This window comes from Scyliorhinus canicula, chromosome 5 (assembly GCF_902713615.1).
Source record: "Scyliorhinus canicula chromosome 5, sScyCan1.1, whole genome shotgun sequence".
Classification (NCBI taxonomy): Eukaryota; Metazoa; Chordata; class Chondrichthyes; order Carcharhiniformes; family Scyliorhinidae; genus Scyliorhinus; species Scyliorhinus canicula.
The window spans coordinates 26,061,425-26,086,360 of record NC_052150.1 but is presented as its reverse complement, the minus strand read 5'-3'; the positions used below and the strand labels follow the sequence as shown (position 1 = coordinate 26,086,360).

The 24,936-nt window shown below is 49.7% G+C and overlaps 1 protein-coding gene across 1 annotated transcript; it reads left to right on the top strand.

Moving 5' to 3' along the window:
• The first annotated feature begins 734 nt into the window (after window positions 1–734).
• On the top strand, window positions 735–19,792 carry LOC119965856 (leukocyte elastase inhibitor-like). The gene is made up of 7 exons (XM_038796780.1): window positions 735–802; window positions 1,883–2,059; window positions 2,626–2,763; window positions 3,031–3,148; window positions 6,235–6,377; window positions 7,968–8,135; window positions 19,224–19,792. Exons 2-7 carry the CDS (start codon window positions 1,892–1,894, stop codon window positions 19,626–19,628), a joined length of 1,140 nt encoding a protein of 379 aa, XP_038652708.1. The 5' UTR covers window positions 735–802; window positions 1,883–1,891; the 3' UTR covers window positions 19,629–19,792.
• Window positions 19,793–24,936: the final 5,144 nt, after the last annotated feature.

Sequence of the window (24,936 nt, the reverse complement as noted above, 5' to 3'; positions counted from 1 at the left end):
TGATTGCCAGGATGCTAGGGTGCCATCCTGTCTGGTCGCCGACCACAAGGGGTCTCTCATGACTTGGGAGACCCCACAGGTGCCATTACAACTGGCCCTGTTTGTAGAAGCCAGTACCAAATGGCGCCTTGGCGAGGATTCCCAAACGGCTGTTAGGACCCGGGAGCAGGGAGAATACCACAAATGTATATTTAAATTAGCCTAATGACTCATTTAAATATACTGATTTGGATCATACCCAGCGAGGGCGCGATCCAGATGGTGACATCTCGCGAATCTCCGTTAAGTCTGGTGATGCATTTTGACCGTCGCAAATCTCACCAGAGACTTCTTGCGGGATTCAATGGCCTCTATCTTCCCGCCGATTGTCAATGCGATTTCCCGTTGTAACCACCCCATTCCGCCGGAATACCCGCTGGCGGGGCTGCGCTGTCGCTGGGAAAAGTGAATGGGAACGAGCGGAGAATTGTAGCCCATTTCTCCTGAACAAACTGATGTGGCGCTGTCTGATCAGTCCCTATCTGACAGCTTCTAAGAACTTGTGCACACATCACTTTAGTTTAATAGGACTATAATTTCCCAATTTATCTCCCACCCTTCTTAAGAATGTTCCCTCCCTTCCTGCATCACCCTGTGTTCTGCCTCCTCCTCCCTGTCTTCTCATCTTACCATCCCGCCCCTTCCCGGGTGGGGCGGTGACTCCGTGTTAAAATCCATCCCTGAGAGGTGCACACACACACACACGCACAGAATTGAACACAGTGACACCAAGTGTTGCAGCTGAAAGGTAGCAGAGCACAAGGTAAGTGTCTTTCTATCTCACCCAGGGCTTTTGCTCTCCCTGCACTATCTCCCCGCCCAGCGCTGCAAACCTTCGCTAACTTCTTCACCAATTCCCCTCTCAGCCACTCCGAGAAACAGCAGCCCCGTCATTCCTTCATGGACAAAGTCTCCTTTCTCCCAGTGGACTGTCAGTTAACAGCTGCGGCCGCAGGCACATCCACCGGCCTCCGCTTCATCAATTCCCACCCAGATGCCCACTTGCGATGTCAAACCATCAAATCTGCCAGCAAAAGTCAAACTGAGGCGTGGCCATGTTATTGGGAGGTAATGTCTGCAGTGTGGCTGCATCTGGCCAAACTTGTCCACTGCAAAGAGAGACAAGCACACAGCAAAAAGGTCACCATTTATCAAATCCTACCCCAGCTGCAAAGGTTGCCAATGAATAAATTGCTGGGAAAGTTTGCTATTCCCTCCCCCCCCCCCCCAACCCCCCCAAATGCTGCAATAGTTCCGAGAGGGTAGTTGTGACGAGGTTCTCGCTGTGTTGTGAGGGAGTGGGTGAAGGGTCAGTGGTTGTTGTCCATGTTCAGGAAAAAGCAATTTAATTTGTCTGACTATTATGTTGATTTAAAAGCTGTTTTTTCCCTCTTTATTCGTTCATGGGATGTGGGACAGCATTTATTTGCTGAGGGCATTTAAGAGTCAGCCACTTTGCTGTGAACCAGATGGGTTTTTACAACAACGGTTTCACTGAAATTTTAATTTCAGATTTTTATCAAATTCATATTTCACCAACTGTCCTGGTGGGACTTGAACCCAGGTCCCCAGAGCATTACCCTGGGTTGCTGGATTGCTAGTCCAGTGCCAATACCACTACGCCACAGCCTCCCCTGCAAAATGTGCTTCGTGACAAGAAGACTTTGCCTCAAGTATTCAGCATTTGACCAAGGTTACTTCAGCAACCTCATCTTCGGCATGTAAAGAATAAGCTCATTTCTATCTTCAGTTGCAAATCCTGGTGATTCATTAACTTTGTTGAGAAACTTATTGTACTAAAATTCCTTTGGACATCTGTTTTTTATATTTATTTTCCTTGCAGTTTGGAACAATGGAGAACCTGAGCAAAGCAAATTGCCGTTTCACTCTTGACCTGTTCAGAAAGCTGATTGAGAAAAACGAAGCCGGCAACATCTTTTTTTCTCCATTCAGTATCTCCACCGCATTGGCCATGGTTTACCTTGGCGCAGGAAATAACACTGCATCTGAAATGGCAAAGGTATGCGTATAATTACCCTGAATAAGAGATGTGGCTGAAATATTCTTTTAAGCGTTTTATCCATGCATTTTTTTTATCCGCCCTTCCTTTCGCCAAGTTGAGTAGCTGAAGCCAGAAACGAGGAGCAAACCTTCACACAATTAGAATATCCTCAGTTCAATGCTTCGTCTGCAGATAGGTAACTGACCCAAATTAAATTCGTAATGTTCTGGAGGTGACAATCCACCAGGGTCCCTGCCCTGTAATCCCTGTTCAGTGACCCTCTACTATGAGTGTGCGGATGTGGCCGAGAGCAGTGTTGATATTAACTGATGCGCCCAAGTGGTTCAATAAACTATTGACACTCAACCTCCAGGATTAGACCTACGGTTTCTTAGGTGTGATTCTGGAAGGTGACCAGCGTGTGCAGAATGATATCCGAGCGCAGAATATATGCCCGGGGGGTGGGGGCAAAGAAAGCTAGTGGAAAACAAAATGCCGGAAAAAAGCGAAGCTGATTATAACATTTTTGCTCCTTTTTCAATTCACTGCCTGATGTTTGTTTTCCGCATTTATTCTATATACAGGCACTCCATTTTGATCAAGTTGGAGATGTCAATTCTGGATTTGAGAAAATGCTACGAGCGATTAATCGAGCTGGTGTCTCGTATCTGCTGAAAGTGGCCAATCGACTATATGGGGAGAAGAGCTTCAACTTCCTAGAAGTAAGTGGTGGGTGGGTTTCTGTTCCCAGCTTCTTCCAGTGCCCAGGAGCCAAGCTGGATGACACATCTCAATTATATTGTTCTTGACTCCTCCCACTAATCCCCTCAAAGGACAGAGCTGACCCCTTGACCCTATTGTCAATGTTTGGACATTGCTGATTTGGACGATACTACAATTCTGGTGATCCACGAATCATTTTTAAAGCAGATCTTCAAAGGTTTCCCAACTGGACAGTATAACTAATTTTCCCTATGCTCACTGTTTAGGAATTCTGCAAATCCACTAGGAAATTCTATGGAGCAGAGATGTTACCAGTTGATTTCCAAACTGCTGCAGATAAAACAAGAAAGGAGATCAACAAATGGGTGGCGGATCAGACTGAGGGTATGTTGTCCTCCAGATTTAATCATTTTCAAGCTGAGGGTGAAGCAAGAATCATTATTTTTAATTTCAAAGGAAGTATAAAACTTTGTACCAATAACTTGATCGGTATATTTTTAAAAATCTAATAAAGAAGGTTGAGAAGGTTTTATTAATTCACTACTCCCAGCCACAGCAGTGGGAATATTTGAATGTATTATATAGAATGAAACTTTCCCAAAACTTATCAACAGTCAGATTAGCAGTGTTTCAATGTGCTATTCGGTGTATTATTGTAACTTACCCAATGAGAAATTGAATTCAGTTGAACAATGAGACCTCCATTGTGCAGGTCAAGTACACAGTTGAGTGTACACTGATTTCACCCAAACATTGGAACGTTGTGCATGTACAGTAACACACGTGTGTATATACTGTGGTGCCTAAATGTTGGCCTTCTTGTGCACGCTGCACTCATTGTTACAGAAAGTGAATGTAATTGAATTCTGAAGACATTGACCTAATTGCCCCAAACTCGTGCAGAGACAACAGTCTAACTATGGGACAGGGCTGAATTTCAGTGAAACAAATTGCAGACATTTTACTCCACACTCAAATTTAATTTGTTATCACTGCTTGTAAATATTCTCCACTTCAATCGATTTTTTGTAACTATTGAAAGATCAACAATAAATGGTATTGTAAGAACTATAGGGATATGGAACACAGGAAAATACCCCGACAGACCATCTGGTTAGTGCTGTCATTTGGTACTTGTTGGTAACTTGGGGATTTCCGAGGTTTTTTATGATAGCGCTTTAAAAAATAGTTCAGAATAATTGGTTAATGATTAGTAACACAAACTATCCCCTAACTGTGTTATGGCAAATGAAGATTAATGTACCTATTCATTTTCTTTATTTATCGAAAGCCAAGTCCCGAAGCCAAGCAGTTTCTTCTGGTTCTGTTGTCTTGAGTGTGGATAGGCCTCCGCTGAGTCTGTGGATTGCACATTCTTCTCTGATGTGGTGCATAGTTTGTTCTCTCCCACAGGCACATCGGGCACTGGCACCAATGCCCCATGTGTAAAGGTTGGCCAAGCAGGGGTGGTGGCCGGTCCTGAACCTGTTAAGTGTGGGTCACTCGTTCCTGGGAAGGTTGAAACCAGGCAGCAGTTGGGTTGGGCTTGAGACCAGGGACTTGTTTGGCCTGTCCTCCGAACCTCAGCACTCGCACTCTCATACTCGTTTGGTCAAGATCATCACAAACACTTGCCACACATCACACAACACACACACACACCACACACACTGTCCTGGAAAACATCAATCCTCCACGTATCCGACGACTTACAACAACCCAAAAATGATAGAAAAAGTTTGCAATGCCTCCAACCTGCCATTTCATGCTGATCTATTCAACCCACCCAAGGTACGAGTCCTATCAAGAAGGCCAATTTGGAATATACATAAATGTGAATTAATGCTCTTTGGTAGGATGAATAGAAGAGTCACCGAGATCATAGAAAATAACGAATTAAATGAATGAGGGGAAAGAGGGAATAGATCTAGGGATACAGGTGAACACATCACTAAAGTCAGGCTAGCAAAACAACTCAAAACACCAACTGTGCATTGGGATTAATTCTGTGATATGGAATTCACAAGTCAAGTTATGTTCAGGATCCTATCAGGCCCCACAAGATGACTGTGCACAGTTCTGCTCTCCATATTCTCGAACCAATGTAGGAGCACTGGAGAAATGCAAAGAGAAGGCTGACAAGGATGGGACCTGAACTGAGAGATTAGGGTTATAGGGAAAGGTTAAACAGGTTGACACTTTCTTTGCCACACAGTTCCCTTTCTCCGAGAGGGGGTAGCATGTGGAATCCGGAAGTGGTGGAGACGAATAGCTTAGATGCTGTAAAAATGAAGCTCAATGAGTACATGGGGGAGAACGGAATATAAAGATATGCAGAAAGGCTGAGTTAAGGAGCTGAATAATATTGGTTGTTGGGGGGGGGGGTGTGGCTCGCCCCTCCCTCCAAAGCAAGGACCCAACGCACTGTGGATGGGCTGAACAAAGGCCAAATGGGCGTTCCGCTCCTCACTGGGGAGGTGGGCCTGCCCTCTGGAGCTGCTGGCCAATGGGATCGGCCTGCAGCTCCATCAGAGCCAAGAGCATGTTTGTGGCTGCTGCCGATACCAGAAGAAGTGGAGTAAGAAGACCCATAGATCCCTGAAGCCAGCCGGTCTGGGGACTTGTCGCAGAGTGTTTTGGCATGCCAGGGAAGGGGGCGGGGTAGGGTGGGCTGTGTTTATGGCTTTGGTGGAGGGGGCGTGAATGTTGGTTAGGAGAGAAGGGTGGGTCAATATTGAGTGGATTGCAACAGGTGGCTCCTGAAGATTGACCCTCTCTCTTTTCCTTCTTGCCCTTTGAGGAATGTAGTTAAGAAATCAGGCTTCCCGATCCCACCTTAGTTTACGCTAAATATTTTATGGTGTGGACAGCATATTATCAGGTTCAATTGGCCTGGTAACAAGCCTAATTGGCATTTGATTACCTATTTAAAAATAGCTGCACGTGCGATGAGCCTAGGGGTGGGTGGAGAGTTTTGAGGTTGCCACCTAACCTATTTTATGTGCCCCCCATCTCCATTGGATACATGCCCGGAAGGGGCCTGTAGATGCAGCTCAAGAGGGATGAAATTGGAAGAGAGAATCTTGTGGATTATAAACTCCAGCACAGTCCATTTAGGGTGAATGTCTATTTCTGTGCTGCATGTCTATGGAAGTCAATAGACTAATTTAACTTGGTTATTAATCTGTTAGAAAAATTCATAGATTTGTAGACATTTAATGCACATATGCAGGTCATTGAAATGAGTGTGTTTAATTGATGCCCTGCAGGAAAACCTCCTTTTTTAGTCATCTTTTTATTTAAAGACACACATCAAAATATTTGGGAACTGTTAATTTTGATATTTTTTCTCTCTCTCTCCTTTTGACATTTTAAATTTACAAAAATAAATGAAGGGAGGTTGAACCTTTCCTCATTCTTTGTGCTGTTAATGTGGATTATGTCAATGTGCTGAATCTATTTCTATTCAGGTAAGATCCAAGACTTGCTGGCTCAAGGCTCACTGGGCAGAGATACCAGACTCGTGGTGGTGAATGCCATCTATTTCAAAGGAAGCTGGGATTTAAAGTTTGATGTGAAATGTACAACGCAGATGCCGTTCAGACTGAATAAGGTATCCTAAACAAAGTACCAGCACTGAATCATTTATTTTCTAATGGGGGGTGGAGGGGGGGGGGGGGGGGCGGGGGTGGGAGCAGGGGAGTGGTAGGAGGGTGGAGACTTAAAGGATTAGAATTGTGGGGTGTTGGGAAAACAGTAAACTGGTAAAAGTGGTGGGACAAACCCAGACGTGGAGGTCCAGCGCTCCCCCATTTGAAAAATGAAAAAATGAAAAGCGCTTACTGTCACGAGTAGGCTTCGATGAAGTTACTGTGAAAAGCCCCTAGTCGCCACATTCCAGCGCCTGTCCGGGGAGGCTGGTACGGGAATCGAACCGTGCTGCTGGCCTGCTTGGTCTGCTTTAAAAGCCAGCGATTTAGCGGAGTGAGCTAAACCAGCCCCATTTCCATCCGATCCTATTTTCACTGGCAAGGGGAAGGAGTATAAAGAATGATTCTGCTCAACCATTTGGACATCTTGCTGAATAAAAACAGATCTCATTATTTCTGTTCCCAGCGCCTTCACCCATGGTGTGGGAGTCACATATTTCTGGTGGAAACATAAACGCGATTGCAGGATGGATAAGGTCTGCTTCAGTGTCATGATCTGAATTAATTCAAATCCCAAAGCATTAAAAATGAAAAAGAACTAAGCTGCCACTGTCAGTTCGAGTTAAAAAAAACACAAACTGCTGGAGTGCACTGATTGGCAGGCCATCTGGTGTAGCTTAGGAAAAACATTACCATTTGTTCCTGCAGTTGTAATAGACTTAATTGTTGTTACTTTCCAAGGACTGCTATTACAGATGACCCCATTATGGATGTTTAGCTGTGTTTCAAAATGTCCAACACCACTTAAATAAGCGGCTAGGTTATTCACATTTTAGTTGACATTTTGAGAGGCTATTAAAAGATTAGCTGTTATTGTTTATCTTTATAACGGTTGATCACTTTAGGGGAATTACAATCTTTGAATGGATTACATAAATGAGTGCTCTCTTAGAATGTCACCCCCACAACCCAAAAGATGTGCAGGTTAGGTGGATTGACCACTCTAAATTGCCCCTTAATTGGAAAAATATATATAATTGGGTACTCTAAATTATAAAAAAATAATAACACTGCGCCAAAGTCTCGGAAAGCTGAGGTGGGCCTTTTGGCCAGCCCGCCAGGGTACTAGCCCGCCTCCATGGCCCCTTCCAAACTGCTTCCAGACATGGCAGACCTGACCCCATGTGTGTAACAGGACCTTTTTATATAGAGGCATGACTGCCCAGTCGGGAAATTTCCCAACTTAGGCTCCCCAGCTCAATAGCAAACATCCAGCCCAGCGAGACAATTATGGTATGTTCTATCCACACTACTAATGTTGCTACTTATATTTAGCAGTGAATCCGGACAATTATCATAGTTTCTTTAGAAAGAGTTTTATGCACATTTACAACAAAGTGCTTCTTTCGCAGATTACTGACTGACCTGTGCTGGTTCTGATATTTTGATCTTGTGACTAATTTTGTTTTTTTTTGAGTAATTGAGTTGTATCCTTCAATGCATTATTTCAAATAAACTAAATAACAAAACACCTTAAATGTTGCTGTTCACAGATTGAAAGCAAGCCAGTGATGATGATGCAGCAAGAGAAAAAATTATTTTTCTGTTCCGTTCCTGAAATTAAAATTCAGGTTCTTGAGCTTCCCTATGTTGATAATGAATTAAGCATGATTATCTTATTACCAGATGACATCATGGATGATTCCACTGGTCTCAAGCAGGTACCGTGTCTTTTCATCATTTAAACTGTTGACATGCTTTACATGGAGTCTGAGATCTCGCACACAGATGTAGGACCTCTTACTCTGCGGGCTGTATGAAGCTTCACTACCCTTTGAATTTACAACAGTTCGAAGATTTTCTGAGCAATGCAAAGTATTTATAGAGCAGCTGAATAATTTATCTTGAAGACCCACTGCTTAAAGAGATGTGTTTCACAGCTCGATGCTGGAAGGGTGTTTAGGAAATTGCCTTTAGCTTCAGGGCCGGCTCAAGGCACCGGCAACTCGGGCAGTCGCCCGGGGCGCCATGTGCTAGGGGGCGCCAGACTCGGGTCCCGCGCATGCGCAGTTGGGCCGGTGCCAACCAGCGCATGCGCGGTGGCCGCCCTCCCCCGCTGTGGCCGCCCTCCCCCGCTGTGGCCGCCCTTCCCCGCTGTGGCCGCCCTCCCCCAGGGGAATGGGACAGTTCAGCGCCGACAGTTCAGCGCCGACGTTTCAGCGCTGCCGTTTCAGCGCCTGGACTTTTCAGCGTCAAAAATTTCAGCGCTGCCGTTTCAGCGCCAAAAATTTCAGCTGGCCAGCACTCATTCATTCACAGGTCACTTTACAAGCGCAACGAGATTAACAGGGGAGCCAAAAAGCTGCAGTGCAAAGGTGGTGACACAGGTATACTTAGTTATAACACTTAGTTATTTGGCCTTTTTTTGGAGTTTTATTACTGTGTGCAGAACCCAGATACAGAAGCCTCACCCCCAAGGTCTGCTTAAATGTCATGTCTGAAGCTTTTAAAATTTGCTTATCTTTAAACATGGGGATAAAAATCCCATGCTCTTTAAACATGGGGGAGAAAAAGCTGAAACTGTCAGTGAGAGTTTTGAAAAACCCTCCGTTGAACTACATGTCATCTGGTGTAGGTTAGAAAACAATTTACCATCTGCTCATGCGGTTTCAATAATCAATAATCAACTATCACTCCCCCCAAGGACTATTATTATGACTGCATCCCGCTCCTTTCATTCTTTTCGTCTCTCTTGAGGGTGTTATTTCTAATCATGGTGCACTCTGTTGGGCGGGTTAGTTTCCCGGGGTCCCCCTGGCTGGGGCTGGAGTGATTATCCTTTTCCTCTTAATATGAATGGGGACAGTACATTTTCCCTGCTGGGACGGGAGAGGTTTGGATTTGGATGGGGTGCAGGTCCAATGATATGGCCAGTATCCTGTTGTCCCTGGGTACTTGGAATGTTCCTTCTGGAGGATGCTTATGAGGGGCAGTTCCCCAAGGTCTTGTTTTTCCTGCTGTATGATTTTTTTTTCTGGTGCTGAAATGTCCTGTCGCTGAAACGGCAGCGCTGAAACGTACCGCACCCCTCCCCCAGGCCCCCCCCGGTCCGCTCCTCCCCCCCCCCCCCCCTGTCCGCTCCTCCCCCCCCCCCGGCCGCTCCTCCCCCCCCCGCGGGTCTCTTCCCCCCCCCCCCCGGCGGGTCTCTTCCCCCCCCCGCGGGTCTCTTCCCCCCCCCCCCCGTGGGTCTCTTCCCCCCCCCCCCCCCCCCGCGGGTCTCTTCCCCCCCCCCCCCCGCGGGTCCCTCCTCTCCCCCCCCCCCCCGCGGGTACCTCCTCTCCCCCCCCCCCCCCGCGGGTCCCTCCTCACCCCCCCCCCCCCGCGGGTCTCTCCCCCCCCCCCCCGCGGGTCCGCCGCCCCCCCTCCCAGGCCCCGCCCCCCTCCCCAAGGGCGCCGAAGTTCAGCTTGCCCGGGGCGCCAGCAATCCAAGGGCCGGCGCTGTTTAGCTTCCCACCACAAACTGCATTCCCTAGATACTGGCCGGGATCGTCTGGCCCTTCCCAACAGAGGCATCCCCTGGGGGGCTGGAAAACCCCAGCTACCAACTCCATCCCTCTCTCTGGCAATTGTCTCAGGCTGAACCAGACTACTGGCATGAACCAGACTCTTGGCATGAACCAGGCTCCTGTCGTGCCCTGGCATCAAAAGATGACCTTCCAACCACAATTCTGTGTCATTACTAAGTTTTTCCCACCTCTGTAACATTGCCCAAGCCTCCCCACCAAAGCTCATCTTCTGCTGAAACCCTTATTTATTCCTTTACTACCTCTGGACTTGCCTATTCCAATGAACTCTTGGCTGGTCATCCACATTCTACCAACGTTAAGTCTGTTCAAGGCTGACGTAGACAGATGTTTAATCAATAAGGGAATCAAGGGTTATGGGGATAAGGTGGGAAAGTAGAGTAGAGGATTATATCAGATCGGCCACGATCTCATTGAATGGTGGAGCAGACAGGATGGGCCGAATGGCCTACTTCAGCTCCTGCGTCTTATGGACCCCGCTAACTTCAGGTGATCTAAAATTCTGGTGCCTGCATCATAACTCACACCAAATCCCAGCCCCATGCCCGTTCTGGCTGACCTATCGGCTTTGTGCTCAATGACCGTCACCCCGAGCTCACTGACCTGTCGACCCTGAGCTCACTGACCTGTCACCCCCGTGCTCACTGACCTGTCACCCAGAGCTCACTGAAATGTCACCCCAAGCTCACTGACCTATCATCCAGAGCTCACTGACCTGTCACCCCCGAGCTCACTGACCTGTCACCCGGTGCTCACTGACCTGTCACCCCCGAGCTCACTGACCTGTCACCCGGTGCTCACTGACCTGTCACCCCGAGCGCACTGACCTGTCGACCCCCGAGCTCACTGACCTGTCACCCCGAGCTCACTGACCTGTCACCCCCAAGTTCACTGACCTGTCACCCAGAGCTCACTGACCAGTCACCCCGAGCTCACTGACTTGTCGACCCTGAGCTCACTGACCTCTCACCCTAGCTCACTGACCTGTCACCCCGAGCTCACTGACCTGTCACCCGAAGCTCACTCACCTGTCACCCCCGTGCTCACTGACCTGTCACCCAGAGCTCACTGACCTGTCACCCAGAGCTCACTGACCTGTAACCCCAAGCTCGCTGACCTGTCACCCCCGTGCTCACTGACCTGTCACCCAAAGCTCACTGACCTGTCACCCCGAGCTCACTGACCTGTCACCCCAAGCTCACTCACCTGTCACCCCCGTGCTCACTGACCTGTCACCCAGAGCTCACTGACCTGTCACCCAGAGCTCACTGACCTGTCACCCCAAGCTCACTGACCTATCATCCAGAGCTCACTGACCTGTCACCCCCGTGCTCACTGACCTGTCACCCCGTGCTCACTGACCAGTCACCCCGAGCGCACTGACCTGTCGACCCCCAAGCTCACTGACCTGTCGGCCCAAGCTCACTGACCTGTCACCCCCAAGCTCACTGACCTGTCACCCAGAGCTCACTGACCTGTCACCCCCGTGCTCACTGACCTGTCACCCCAAGCTCACTGACCAGTCACCCCGAGCTCACTGACTTGTCGACCCTGAGCTCACTGACCTCTCACCCTAGCTCACTGACCTTGCGTCCCCGAGCTCACTGACATGTCACCCCGAGCTCACTGACCTGTCACCCCGAGCTCACTGACCTGTCACCCCAAGCTCACTGACCTGTTGACCCCGAGCTCACTGACCTGTCACCCCGAGCTCACTGACCTGTTGACCCCGTGCTCACTGACCTGTCAACCCGAGCTCACTGACCTGTCGACCCCGAGCTCACTGACCTGTCGACCCCGAGCTCACTGACCTCTCGACCCCGAGCTCACTGACCTGTCACCCCGTGCTCACTGACCTATCGACCCCGAACTCACTGACCTGTCACCCCGAGCTCACTGACCTGTCGACCCCATGCTCACTGACCTGTCACCCCGGGCTCACTGACCTGTAACCCCAAGCTCGCTGACCTGTCACCCCCGTGCTCACTGACCTGTCACCCAAAGCTCACTGACCTGTCACCCCCGTGCTCACTGACCTGTCACCCCGAGCTCACTGACCTGTCGACCCCAATCTCACTGACCTGTCATCCCGAGATCACTGACCTCTCGCCCCGAGCTCACTGACCTGTCGAGCCCGAGCTCACTGACCTGTCACCCCGAGCTCACTGACCTGTCGGCCCCGAACTCAGTGCCCTGTCGACCCCCGTGCTCACTGACCTGTCACCCCGAGCTCACTGACCTGTCGGCCCCAAGCTCACTGACCTGTCACCCTGAGCTCACTGACCTGTCGACCCCGAGCTCACTGACCTGTCACCCCGAGCTCACTGACCTGTCGACCCCCGTGCTCACTGACCTGTCACCCTGAGCTCACTGACCTGTCAACCCCGAGCTCACTGACCTGTCACCCCGAGCTCACTGACCTGTCGACCCCGTGCTCACTGACCTGTCACCCCGAGCTCACTGACCTGTCACCCCGAGCTCACTGACCTGTCACCCTGAGCTCACTGACCTCTCGGCCCCAAGCTCACCGACCTGTCGACCCCGTGCTCACTGACCTGTCACCCCAAGCTCACTGACCTGTCACCCGAACTCGCTGACCTGTCACCCCGCGCTCACTGACCTGTCGGCCCCGAGCTCACTGACCTGTCGACCCCGAGCACACTGACCTGTCACCCCGAGCTCACTGACCTGTCACCCCAAGCTCACTGACCTGTTGACCCCGAGCTCACTGACCTGTCACCCCAAGCTCACTGACCTGTTGACCCCGTGCTCACTGACCTGTCAACCCGAGCTCACTGACCTGTCGACCCCGAGCTCACTGACCTGTCGACCCCGAGCTCACTGACCTCTCGACCCCGAGCTCACTGACCTGTCACCCCGTGCTCACTGACCTATTGACCCCGAACTCACTGACCTGTCACCCCGAGCTCACTGACCTGTCGACCCCATGCTCACTGACCTGTCACCCCGGGCTCACTGACCTGTAACCCCAAGCTCGCTGACCTGTCACCCCCGTGCTCACTGACATGTCACCCAAAGCTCACTGACCTGTCACCCCCGTGCTCACTGACCTGTCACCCCGAGCTCACTGACCTGTCGACCCCGATCTCACTGACCTGTCATCCCGAGATCACTGACCTCTCGCCCCGAGCTCACTGACCTGTCGAGCCCGAGCTCACTGACCTGTCATCCCGAGATCACTGACCTCTCGCCCCGAGCTCACTGACCTGTCGAGCCCGAGCTCACTGACCTGTCACCCCGAGCTCACTGACCTGTCACCCCGTGCTCACTGACCTGTCGGCCCCAAGCTCACTGACCTGTCACCCTGAGCTCACTGACCTGTCGACCCCGAGCTCACTGACCTGTCACCCCGAGCTCACTGACCTGTCGACCCCCGTGCTCACTGACCTGTCACCCTGAGCTCAATGACCTGTCAACCCCGAGCTCACTGACCTGTCACCCCGAGCTCACTGACCTGTCGACCCCGTGCTCACTGACCTGTCACCCCGAGCTCACTGACCTGTCACTCTGAGCTCACTGACCTGTCACCCCAAACTCGGTGACCTGTCGACCCCGATCTCACTGACCTCTCACCCCGCGCTCACTGACCTGTCGACCCCGAGCTCACTGACATCTCGCCCCGAGCTTACTGACCTGTCGACCCGAGCTCACTGACCTGTCGACCCCGAGCTCACTGACCTGTTGACCCCCGAGCTCACTGACCTGTCGACCCGAGCTTACTGACCTGTCGACCCCGAGCTCACTGACCTGTCGACCCCGAGCTCACTGACCTGTCACCCCGAGCTCAGTGCCCTGTCGACCCCCGAGCTCACTGACCTGTCACCCCGAGCTCACTGACCTGTTGAACCCGAGCTCACTGACCTGTCACCCCGAGCTCACTGACCTGTCACCCCGAGCTCACTGACCTGTCGAGCCCGAGCTCACTGACCTGTCACCCCGAGCTCACTGACCTGTCGAACCCGGGCTCACTGACCTGTCACCTCGAGCTCACTGAATTGTTGACCCCCAAGCTCACTGACCTGTCAGCCTCAAAGCTCACTAACCCATTTCTTTTTTCCAAATTAAGGGGCAATTTACCATGGCCAATCCACCCAGGCTGCACGTCTTTGAGTTGTGGGGGTGCGACCCATGCAGACACGGGAGAATGTGCAAACTCCACATGGACAGTGACCCGGAATTGGGATCAACCTGGATCCTCACGCTGTGAGGCAGCAGTGCTAATCATTGCGCCACCGTACCACCCTGTCTCACTGGCGTCACCTCTCCCGAACTCTGCAATCTCCTCCAGCCCAACAACACTCCACACTATCTGCTCCCATCTAATTCTGGCCTTCTAACCATCCTGATTTGAATTGCTGAGCTATTTGATAGCTGTGCCTGCAGCTGCCCAGGCCCTAAGCTCTGAAATTCCTCCCTAAACCTATCTGCCTCTCCACCTCTTTTACTTCCTTCATAGTACGTAGAACAGTACAGCGCAGAACAGGCCTCTCGGCCCTCGATGTTGTGCCGAGCCTTGTCCAAAACCAAGATCAAGCTATCCCACTCCCTGGCATTCTGGTGTGCTCCATGTGCCTCTCCAAGAACCGCTTGAAAGTTTCTAAAGTGTTCCTAAATTCCACACTCTAACCACTCTCTGAGTAAAGAACCTACCTCGGAAATCCCCCCGATATCTCCCACCCTGAATCTTATAGTTATGCCCCCTTGTAACAGCTACATCCGCCCGAAGAAATAGTCTCTGAACGTCCACTCTATCTATCCCCCTCATCATCTTATAAACCTCTATTAAGTCGCCTCTCATCCTCCTCCGCTCCAAAGAGAAAAGCCCTAGCTCCCTCAATCTTTCCTCATCAGACCTACCCTCCAAACCAGGCAGCATCCTGGTAAATCTCTTCTGCACTCTTTCCAATGCTTCCACATCCTTTAGGCACTCCTTAAAATCTATCTCTTTGACCAAGCTTTTGCTCATGTTTCCTAATATTGCCTTATGTCGTTATCAGTCACATTTTGATTGGTAACGTTTCTGTGGTGGGTTGAAAGGTGCTACATAAATACAAGATGCTGTTGTTACCCATAAATCACAGGTGTCCTCCGCCATTTACTGGGAAATCCCTACTGATGTGTTGGCCTATTTTGTGAAAATAAAACACCACTAATGACTCCAATTTGGTGGAGCTGTGAACCAGAGAAATTTGGATTTGTTTTAATCCACAGGCCTATATTCCAGGCCCAGGCGTCTTCAGTGGCTTCATCCATGGACTTCCTCCCAGCCTTAATGTTAGGCATGTGGATGTCACTGATGACTCCACCGGAAAGTGGAGCTGAGTCCACAAAAGATCAGCCATGATCTAATTGAATGGCGGAGCAGGCTCGAGGGGCCAGATGGCCTACTCCTGCTCCTAGTTCTTATGTTCTTATGTTCTTATTTCCGACACCTCAAATACTGAAGCAGTCCATCTCCAAATGCAGCAAGACCTGGACAATATTCAGGCTTTTGTTGAAAGTGGCAGGTAACATTTACAGCACACAGGAGCCAGGCAATGACTGTCCCCAACAAACAAAATTCTAGCCATCGCTCCTTGATATTCAGGGGCATTACCAAGCTGAGTGAGTGGACAAATGCACGGCAAATGCTGTATACTATGGATAAATGTGAGGTTATCCACTTGGTCATAAAAAGAGGAAGGCAGATTATTATCTAATTGCTCTAAATTAAGAGAGGGAAATGTGCAACGAGACCTGGGTGTCCTCGTCCACCAGTCGCTGAAGGCAAGTGTGCAGGTGGTAAAGAAGGCAAATTGTCTGTTGGTCTTCATAGCGAGAGGATTTGAATAGAGGAACAGGAATGTCTTGCTGCAATTATCCAGGGACTTGGCGAGGCCACACCTGCAATATTCGCCAGAATTCTCCGGTCGTTCCAATTCACTTTTCCCGCCGGAAACACATCCCCGCCACTGGGTTTTGCGGACACGCGGGTCAGTTCCCATGGGAAATCCCATCAACAAGCGGCGGGAAGATAGAATCCCACATGCAGCCGACAAACATGCGGCTGGCGGACTGGAAGAATCCCACTTGTTTTGGTCTCCTTATTTGAGGAAGGATGTTCTTTCTATACAGGGAGTGCAGACTAATTACCAGACTAATTCCAGAGATGGCGGGACTGACATTTTAAAAAATTTAATTTAGATTACCCAATTATTTTTTCCAATTAAGGGGCAATTTAGTGTGGCCAATCCACCTACTCTGCACATTTCTGGGTCGTGGGGGCGAAACCCACGCAGACACGGGGAGAATGTGCAAACTCCACACGGACAGTGACCCAGAGCCGGGATCGAACCTGGGACCTCAGCGCCGTGAGGCAGCTGTGCTAACCACTAGGCCACCGTGCTGCCCTAGACTGACATTTGAGGAGAGATTGAGTTTGTTAGGATTCTATTCGCTGAAGTCCAGAAGAATGGGTGGGGTGGGGTGAGATACCTTTAAAGTTCTAACAGCACTAGACAGGATAGATGCAGGAAGGATGTTCCCGATGGCGGAGGAATCCAGAACCAGAGGTCACAGACTGACTATACAGTCAGTATTCTCAGTGAGATGAGAAGAAATGTATTTACCCAGAGAGGGGTGAGCCTGTGGAGTTGTCCACCACAGAGAGTAGTTAGACCATAAGACATAGCAGCAGAATTAGGCCACTTGGCCCATCGAGTCTGCTCCACCATTCAATCATGGCTGATATTTTCTCATCCCCATTCTCCTGCCTTCTCTCCATAACCCCTGATCCCCTTCAGTTAAGGGCAAAATGTTTTCAAGGAGTTGGATATAGCTCTTGGGGCTAAAGGGATGAAAGTATATTGGGGGGAAGGATAGAACAGCTATTGAGTTGGATGAGCAGCCAGGATCATAACGAATGGCGGAGCAGGCTCAAAGGACCGAATGGCCTCCTCCTGCTCCAATTTTCTATGTTTTCATTAACAGTCACTCTCTCCACTAGCGACGCACAGTAACAGCCATGTGTACCATCTACAAGATGCATTACAGGAACTCACCAAGCTCCTTAGGCAGCACCTTCCAAACACACAGCCCTACCATCCAGAAGGATATGGGCAGCAGACACATGGAAACCCCACCACCTGGAGGTTCCCCTCCAAGCCACTCACCATCCTGACTTGGAAATATATCCACGTTCCTTCAGTATGGTTGTTTCAAAATCCTGGAACTCTCCCTAACAGCACTGTGGGTGTACCTACAGTTCAAGAAGGCAGATCACCACCACCTTCTCAAGGGTAATAAATGCTGGCCTTTCCAGCGACACTTGCATTGTGTGAATGAATGAAAAAAAATTTAAGCTCACCCATTGCACAATTTATTGGAACAATGATGGGCCAGATATGCTCTGCTTTCTAAAACTCTGCGGGCGAGATTCTCCGCAAATGCAGAGAGTCGTAAAGGCTGCCGTGAAACTGGACGTGTTTCACGGCAGCCTTCGCGCCCGTTCCCGGGACCCGATTCTCCCCCCCCCATCGGGGCTAGGAGCGGGACCCCGGGAATCACGGCGTCGCGGCCTTAACGACCGTCGTTAAGGCCGCGTGCCAAGGTGACGCGCGGCTGGCGTCTGTATGACGTCAGCCGCGCATGCGCAGGTTGAAGCCGACTCCAACCCGCGCATGCGCGGGTGACATCATCACGCCATTGACGGAACCCGCGATTCTGCATTTCTCCACCGCCGCCCGACAAGATGTGGCGGCTTGATCTTGTCGGGCGGCGGAGGGGAAATAGTGTGTCCCTTTTGGACGCAGGCCCGACGATCGGTGGGCACCGATCGGTGGTGCTCCCGCCCCAAATGGGCCTCTGGATGCCCCAAACGGGCATCCAACGCCCGTTTTTACGATGGCAGCAAGCAGGTGTGTTTGCTGCTGTGAAAAAACGGGCGTAAAGGCCCGGCCGCTCGGCCCATCGGCCGCGGAGAATCGCGGCTCGCCGTACAAAACGGCGAGCGGCGATTCATGACGTGGGCTGGGCAAGGGGGGGGGGGGGGGGGAGAATAGCGGGAGGGCGCAAAAAGTGTCGGGAGGCCCTCCCGCTATTCTCCCAACCGGCGTGGGCAGCGGAGAATTGCGCCCTGCAACTTTGGCAGAAAAGCAGAAACATGAAATACCAACATAATTTGGTATTCAAACTGCATTTTATTTAGCGAGTAGAAATTCACAGGTAAATTCTCTGTACTCCAGTGTAAAGTTTGCACTGTATTTATTCTCTCTATCTGCAAAATATACCCTTGTATTTAGGACAAAAGTATTTGTGTCTTTGAGGTTCACCACAGTGAATGGTTCAATCCTCAGGTTCCCCATGATGTAGTGCCACCACTCAAACCGCACACTGTCCATGCTGCGGGAGTTCAGTGCAGCCAATGTCCAATAAAGGCACCAGAATTTTCACCATACCCTTTCCATCTAATGCAGCAGTCATTTTAAAAAGCCTCTTTGTGTCAACTGTGGCCGAGGAGAGAGAAATCAGGCAGGAATTGTACCTGTGATTGCTGTCTATCACAGCCTCCTCAAATCACACGTCTGGGTTTCCACTTAGTTTGCCTACACTTGAAGGTCAGGCTCACATGTGAATGCCATCAATGTGGCCAGTGGGCATAAAAAGTGAACGGGTGGGGAGGGAGTTTTCGGTGGTTCTCGTCAGCGGAACCTTCCAGACCCGCCGATGGCGCCCCCACCCACACCCCCGCCACGAGTTTTCCAGCGGCAGGGAGAGGGGTGGATTCAGTGGGTAATTCCATTGACAGTGCTGGGACCAGAAGATCCTGCCACCAACAAGCATGGCGTTGGGGTGGGGGTGGGGCTGGGGGGGGGGGGGCTAAAAGTTATGGTTTTTCACATCTGCCAACACTATTGTGGTTTAATATTATTCGGATGCAGGAACAATGACCGGCAGGAAGAGATACTTTGGTCCATCCAGCCTGTATCTCACAATGGTGAGTGACAACTTGTGTATCACACAATATATACTCTGAACTCCTGGAAGAGGCGATAAACCAAATTAAACACCCAGGCCAATTTTGGGAGGCGGAGAAAAACAAAGCAATGTCTAACCTCTCCTCATGCAATCAAAACCAGTCCAGCAGATCATTGTGGTCCTGACCTTTATAACTGAGCTTGTCTTGTTTCGGTCTCTAAATGTAATCTCTTTATTTTGCTCTATCAGCTGGAGCAGACACTTACATTAAAGAAACTGCAAGAGTGGACACTTCCCAACCAGATGCGGGAGCAGGAAGTTGATGTTCGTCTTCCCAAATTTAAACTGGAAGAAGAGTATGAGCTCATCCCTCCCCTGTCCAGTTTAGGCATGTGGGATCTTTTTGATTATTCGAGGGCTGATCTATCCGGAATGTCTGGAGCCCCTGACCTATTTGTGTCCAAAGTTGTGCACAAGTCTTTTGTGGAGGTGAATGAGGAAGGAACTGAAGCAGCAGCTGCTACAGGGGTGGTCTGCATGACTCTATCCTACACCCGACCAGAGAGCTTCACTGCCGACCATCCCTTCCTCTTTTTCATCAGGCACAACAAAACAAATACCATTCTGTTCTTTGGTCGATACACATCTCCCTGAACTCTGCCCTTATTAATGCTGCATGAGAAAACCGGAAAGCAAAATGTGGAGATACTTCATGAGTAAATGCAAAAGAATAATCTAACAGGTGATTTAAGTTAAATTAAATGAATGTATTCCCATTGATAATCTTCTGAATCACAAATAAAACTTTAAAAATGAAACCTACCAGTTCATCAAATACAAAACATGGTTCAGTAAAGCAAAAGAAAATTGCTTAAAATCTAAAATATGCACGGAATCTTCTGAAAATACTCTGGCTGCATCTATGGAGAGAGCAGCAGAGTTAACGGGAGCGAGTTCATGGCCACACTGTACCCGAATGGCAGTTCTCCGCGGCCCAGCGTAGCCAATAGAAGCCGGGAGACCCCGCTCCTGGGATCTACCCGGCTCGCAACGCTTTACGGGATCTAACGCAATCCCATTTTGGACAAGATTTATGGGGGGGGGATTTGAGGAATAACTTAATTACGCAGTGGGTGGCAATGGCCTGGAACTCACTGGCGATGAGGAAGACGGAAGTGGAAATGATCAATGATTTCAAACTGAAATTGAATTGGAACTTGAGGGAAATCAACCTCCAGGAAATAAATCCACAGGAAATAAATCTTTCAAAAATATTTTTTCCAATTAAGGGGCAATTTAACGTGGCCAATGCAGGTACCCTGCACATCTTTGTGTTGTGGGGGTGAGACCCACACAGACACATGGGTAAATCTACAGGGAATTAATCTACAGGGAGATAAATTCAGGGTTATGGAAGGGAGTGAGGGAATAGAACTGATCGGATTGGTCTATGAAGAACCAGCAAAAATGTGATTGGCTGAATGGCCTCTTGCTGTGCCATAAATGATTTATCAAATCAGGCTGTCGGGTGAACAGTGCGAACAGCTCTGCACATGGTTCCTGATTCCACTCCACGTCCACAACGCCAGCTTGTGCACAGTGAGAGCCATTCTACCACAAACAGTGAAATTGAGCAGACCACGGGGATGCTGAAACAATGGTGTCGCTGCCTCCATCTCTCTGGAGGAGCTCTCCAGTAGTTGCCAGGGCAGTTCCCCAAATGTGTGGTGGTCAGGTCTACCCGCCACAACCTGGTTAGTGCGAGGGAACAAGCCTGGCTACTGGAGATTTAGTGAGCACCTCCGGTGGAGGGGAGGATGAAGCGGGAGGGGAGCAGTTGGCATATGCCCATTCTGGCTGGGCTGTGGGTGAGTGCCTCGTTTAACACTGGCTGATTACAACCCCAGATCCCCATAAAATGTCTGTCTCACACCCTAGTACCCTCCTGTTACAGACCAACTGTGGTGATATGATCTGCATACTCGTCTGCCATTGGGCCAGAACGTCGGCTTACCATTGGCCCTGGTCGGTCATGTGCCTCTCGACCGATTGGCCGAGAGGCTGAGTTAACCACGCCTCTATTAACGAGGTATAAATGGTCAGACGCCTGACGATCGGCCCTTTCCATTGTAGACGATCGCAGAGCTGTGTTCTAGTCAATTAAAGCCTGACTTTGGTAAATCACTCGCCTCGCGTACAATTGATGGTACATCACCGACGTAGTGTTCTCTTGGCCAGCAAGCTGAAATAAATGACACCGCAATGCAAACATTCCATTCCAACTTTATCCAACAAAACGTTAGATATTCTATACAATGAGTAATAGTAAAGTCATCATCGTCTCAGATGACCATAGGCTGCTTTCCCCTGTGATGGGGAGAGCTGACTGGGGCTGATTTAACCTTCATGAAGGCAGGGCCTTCATGAATAACCTCAGCCAGCACGGGATTTGAATGCGCGCTGTTGGCCTTGCTCTCTATCACAAACCAGCTGCCCAGCCAACTGAGCTAAACCTGCGCCCATTCCATATAATACTCAACTGATCACTGTGCCTGTATTGCTGTTGCCTTAACTTGTTCCCATGTTCCTACATGCGACTACCACAGTGGCTGCACTGGAGATGGTGGGAAGCTGCTGATGTCCAGTGAGGGAATACTGCAGGTGCCTTTGGCCAATGACCTTGATTAGCTCTGGGCCCAGCAGGCCAGACCTCAATCTGCACCATCTTGACTTGGGGGACAGTAGTCTGGGCCAGCTGGCTGACAGGTAACAACAAGGGCCCTGACAAGGGAAAGGAGCTTGTCACCCCCACCCCTTCCCACCCCCCTACACCCATACACAATCCACATAGTCTGCTGAAGTCCAGATTTCTGGACAACTGTGAGGCCCCTCCAAGCTCTTTTTGAATACTGGTATCTGCAGCTATGATTCCAGTCGTCTGAGCCTCCCTATAGCAACACACTCAGACCACATAATCTCCATCTGAGTTTTCATTGCAGCTCTCAGGTGATGGTTGGTTTGCTTGTGCTGCAATGGAAGCTGTGACATTGGTCCAGGCGATGCAGCATCTTTGGGTTTGCAACGGTGTTCTGATGGAGTTGGGCTCCAAGCTCTGCAGTAAGGCTGGTGTCGAATTAGAGGCCGACCTCTCCATGCTCCGTGACAGTGACAGCAGTCTTCCTGGCAGCCCGATTAATGTCCATCAGCCTTTTCCTGAATGCCATCCCAAATCAGTCCTCATCTGAGTGGTCTGCAGCAGAGCTGATGTGCGGCCTCACCCTCTGGGGAGCTGGTACCCATGCTACCGTTAGCCCCTGCCCTGGCTGTAGTACCTGTATGTCCAGTGAATCACAACTTTCAGATCCTCCCTCCACATTACCCTTTGAAAGCAAGAGTTCTCAATCTTTTTTCTCCTCGTGCTACTTTCCCGTGTTATGAAAATTCCATGGAACGCCCGATAACACAATTATCTTTTCTGTATAAGGATTAATTATGCACTTGAAAGAAAAGAGACCGCAAGGGCATCAATAAACCAATTGGTTCCATGATTCTATAAATGAGGATTCATCACAGAATCACAGAAAAATACAGTGCAGCAAAGGCCCTTCGGCCCATCAAGTCTGCACCACTTCATGAAAAGCACCTTATCTGCCAATCCTAATAACATTTGTCAGCACTTGGCTCATATTCTTGAAACTTAAGACGTGCCAAGTGCTCAGCCAGGTTCTTATGAAAGGATGTGAGGCAACCCGCCTCTACCACCTTCCCAGGCAGTGCGTCCCAGACCATCACCACCTTCTGGGTAAAAAGGCTTTCCTCAAATCGTCCCTGAACCCCCTGCCCCTCATCTTGAACTTGTGTCCCCTCATAACCGACCCTTCAACTAAGCTGTTCCCTATCCACCCTGCCCATGCCCCTCATAATCTTGTACACCTCGATCGGGTTGCCCCTCAGTCTTTTCTGCTGCATGAAAAACAACCCAAGCCCATCCAACCTTTCATAGAACATAGAACAGTACAGCACAGAACAGGCCCTTCGGCCCTCGATGTTGTGCCGAGCAATGATCACCCTACTCAAACCCACGTATCCACCCTATACCCGTGACCCAACACACTCTTAACCTTACTTTTAAGGACACTACGGGCAATTTATCATGGCCAATCCACCTAACCCGCACATCTTTGGACTGTGGGAGGAAACCGGAGCACCCGGGGGAAATCCACGCACACACAGGGAGGACGTGCAGACTCCACACAGGAGTCTCGTCATAACTTAAATGTTCCATCAACCTGAGTACAAATTGTACCATCTTTCAAACAGTTCACCTTGAAGAAAGATTCCCTCGATATTTCATGCACAATGGGTGGCACGATAACAGAGTGATTAGCACGGTTGCTTTACAGTGCCAGGGACCTGGGTTCGATTCCCGGCTTGGGTCACTGTCTGTGTGAAGTTTGCATGTTCTCCCCGTGTCTGCGTGGGTTTCCACCGGGCGTTCCAGTTTCCTCCAACAAGTCCCGAAAGACGTGCTTGATAGGTGAATTGGACATTTTGAATTCTCCCTCAGTGTATTCGAATGAGGGCTGGATTGTGGAGACTGGGGGATTTTCACAGTAATTTCATTGCAGTGTTAATGTAAGACTTATGACACTAATAAAGATTATTATTATTATGCAACAATATCAAGAATCCATCTATAAAGAGCAGGTAAAAGGCTTTGGAATAAATACATAGAATCTCAACAAAGTAGATACGAGTGCCCTCGACACACTGCCAGAATATTGGTATTAGTTACTATTTTTGAAAAATATTTTATTGAGGCATGTATATATTTACACACCAAACACAACCATAAAACAAAACAAGCCAGCAGGGCTGCAAATAATCAAACCAACTAAATACCAATTGGCATTATTCACTGATAGTTCTGGGGCAGTCCCCATGACCAGTAATACTAGATCCGAACAAGGAGTTTAATTCTTAAAATTATTTTTTATGACTTTATTTTGAAATAATTCACAATGCATGTGGAGATTTGGTGAACTCTGGCCTATTAAATTTGGGATATACACATTGAAAGGATTAATTGATCCGCAGAAATCTCTTGTGGAAACCCTCAATCACCCAACTCAAAGCAAACTTAATCTTCTCAAAATATAGGGGGCAGGATTCTCCATCCCGCCACCCCTGTTTTCTGGTGCAACGCGCCCCCACTGGCAGCGGGATTCACCGTTCCCGCAGCCGGCCAATGGGGTTTCCTATTGTGAGCCACATCCCGCGGAGGAACTCCATCAGGACCCCGAGCCACACTGAAGCACAGGGTGGAGAGGCTAACCACCACCCAAACAGGACCCCGCTGTGAGCAAACAGCGAGGCAAAGGCAAATCCGACACCCCAAGTATGGTTCCAGGGGGCTGGGCTCCAAATCCACATGCAACATTGCCAACACGGTGCTGAAAAGCAACCTCCAAAATTTCTCCAACTTTGGGCAGGACCAGAACATATGCAAATGATTAGGCGGATCTCTCTCGCGCCGCTCGCCAGCAACCCCCACCTCCTCAGGCAGCCCGCTCACCTTTGACATTGTCAGGTGCATCCTGTGCACCACCTTTAATTGTATTAACTGTAGTCTCACACACAAGGTTGAGGCGTTCACCCTCTGCAACATCTCACTCCACAACGCTCCTCAAGAGCGTGCTACCAAGTTACCACCAACACGTCACCTGTTCCATCGGAGGCCCAAACATCCTGGACCACTGCTACACAAATATCAAGCATGCCTACCGCTCTATCGCCCGCCCACTCTTTGGCAAATCTGACCACAAGGCTGTGCTCCTGTTCCCGGCTTATAAGCAAAAACTGAAGTGGGAGAATCCGTCAAAGAAAGTCGTGCATTGTTGGTCTGAGGAATCGGATAATCTCCTACGGGACTGCTTAGAGTCAGTGGACAGGTCAGTATTTA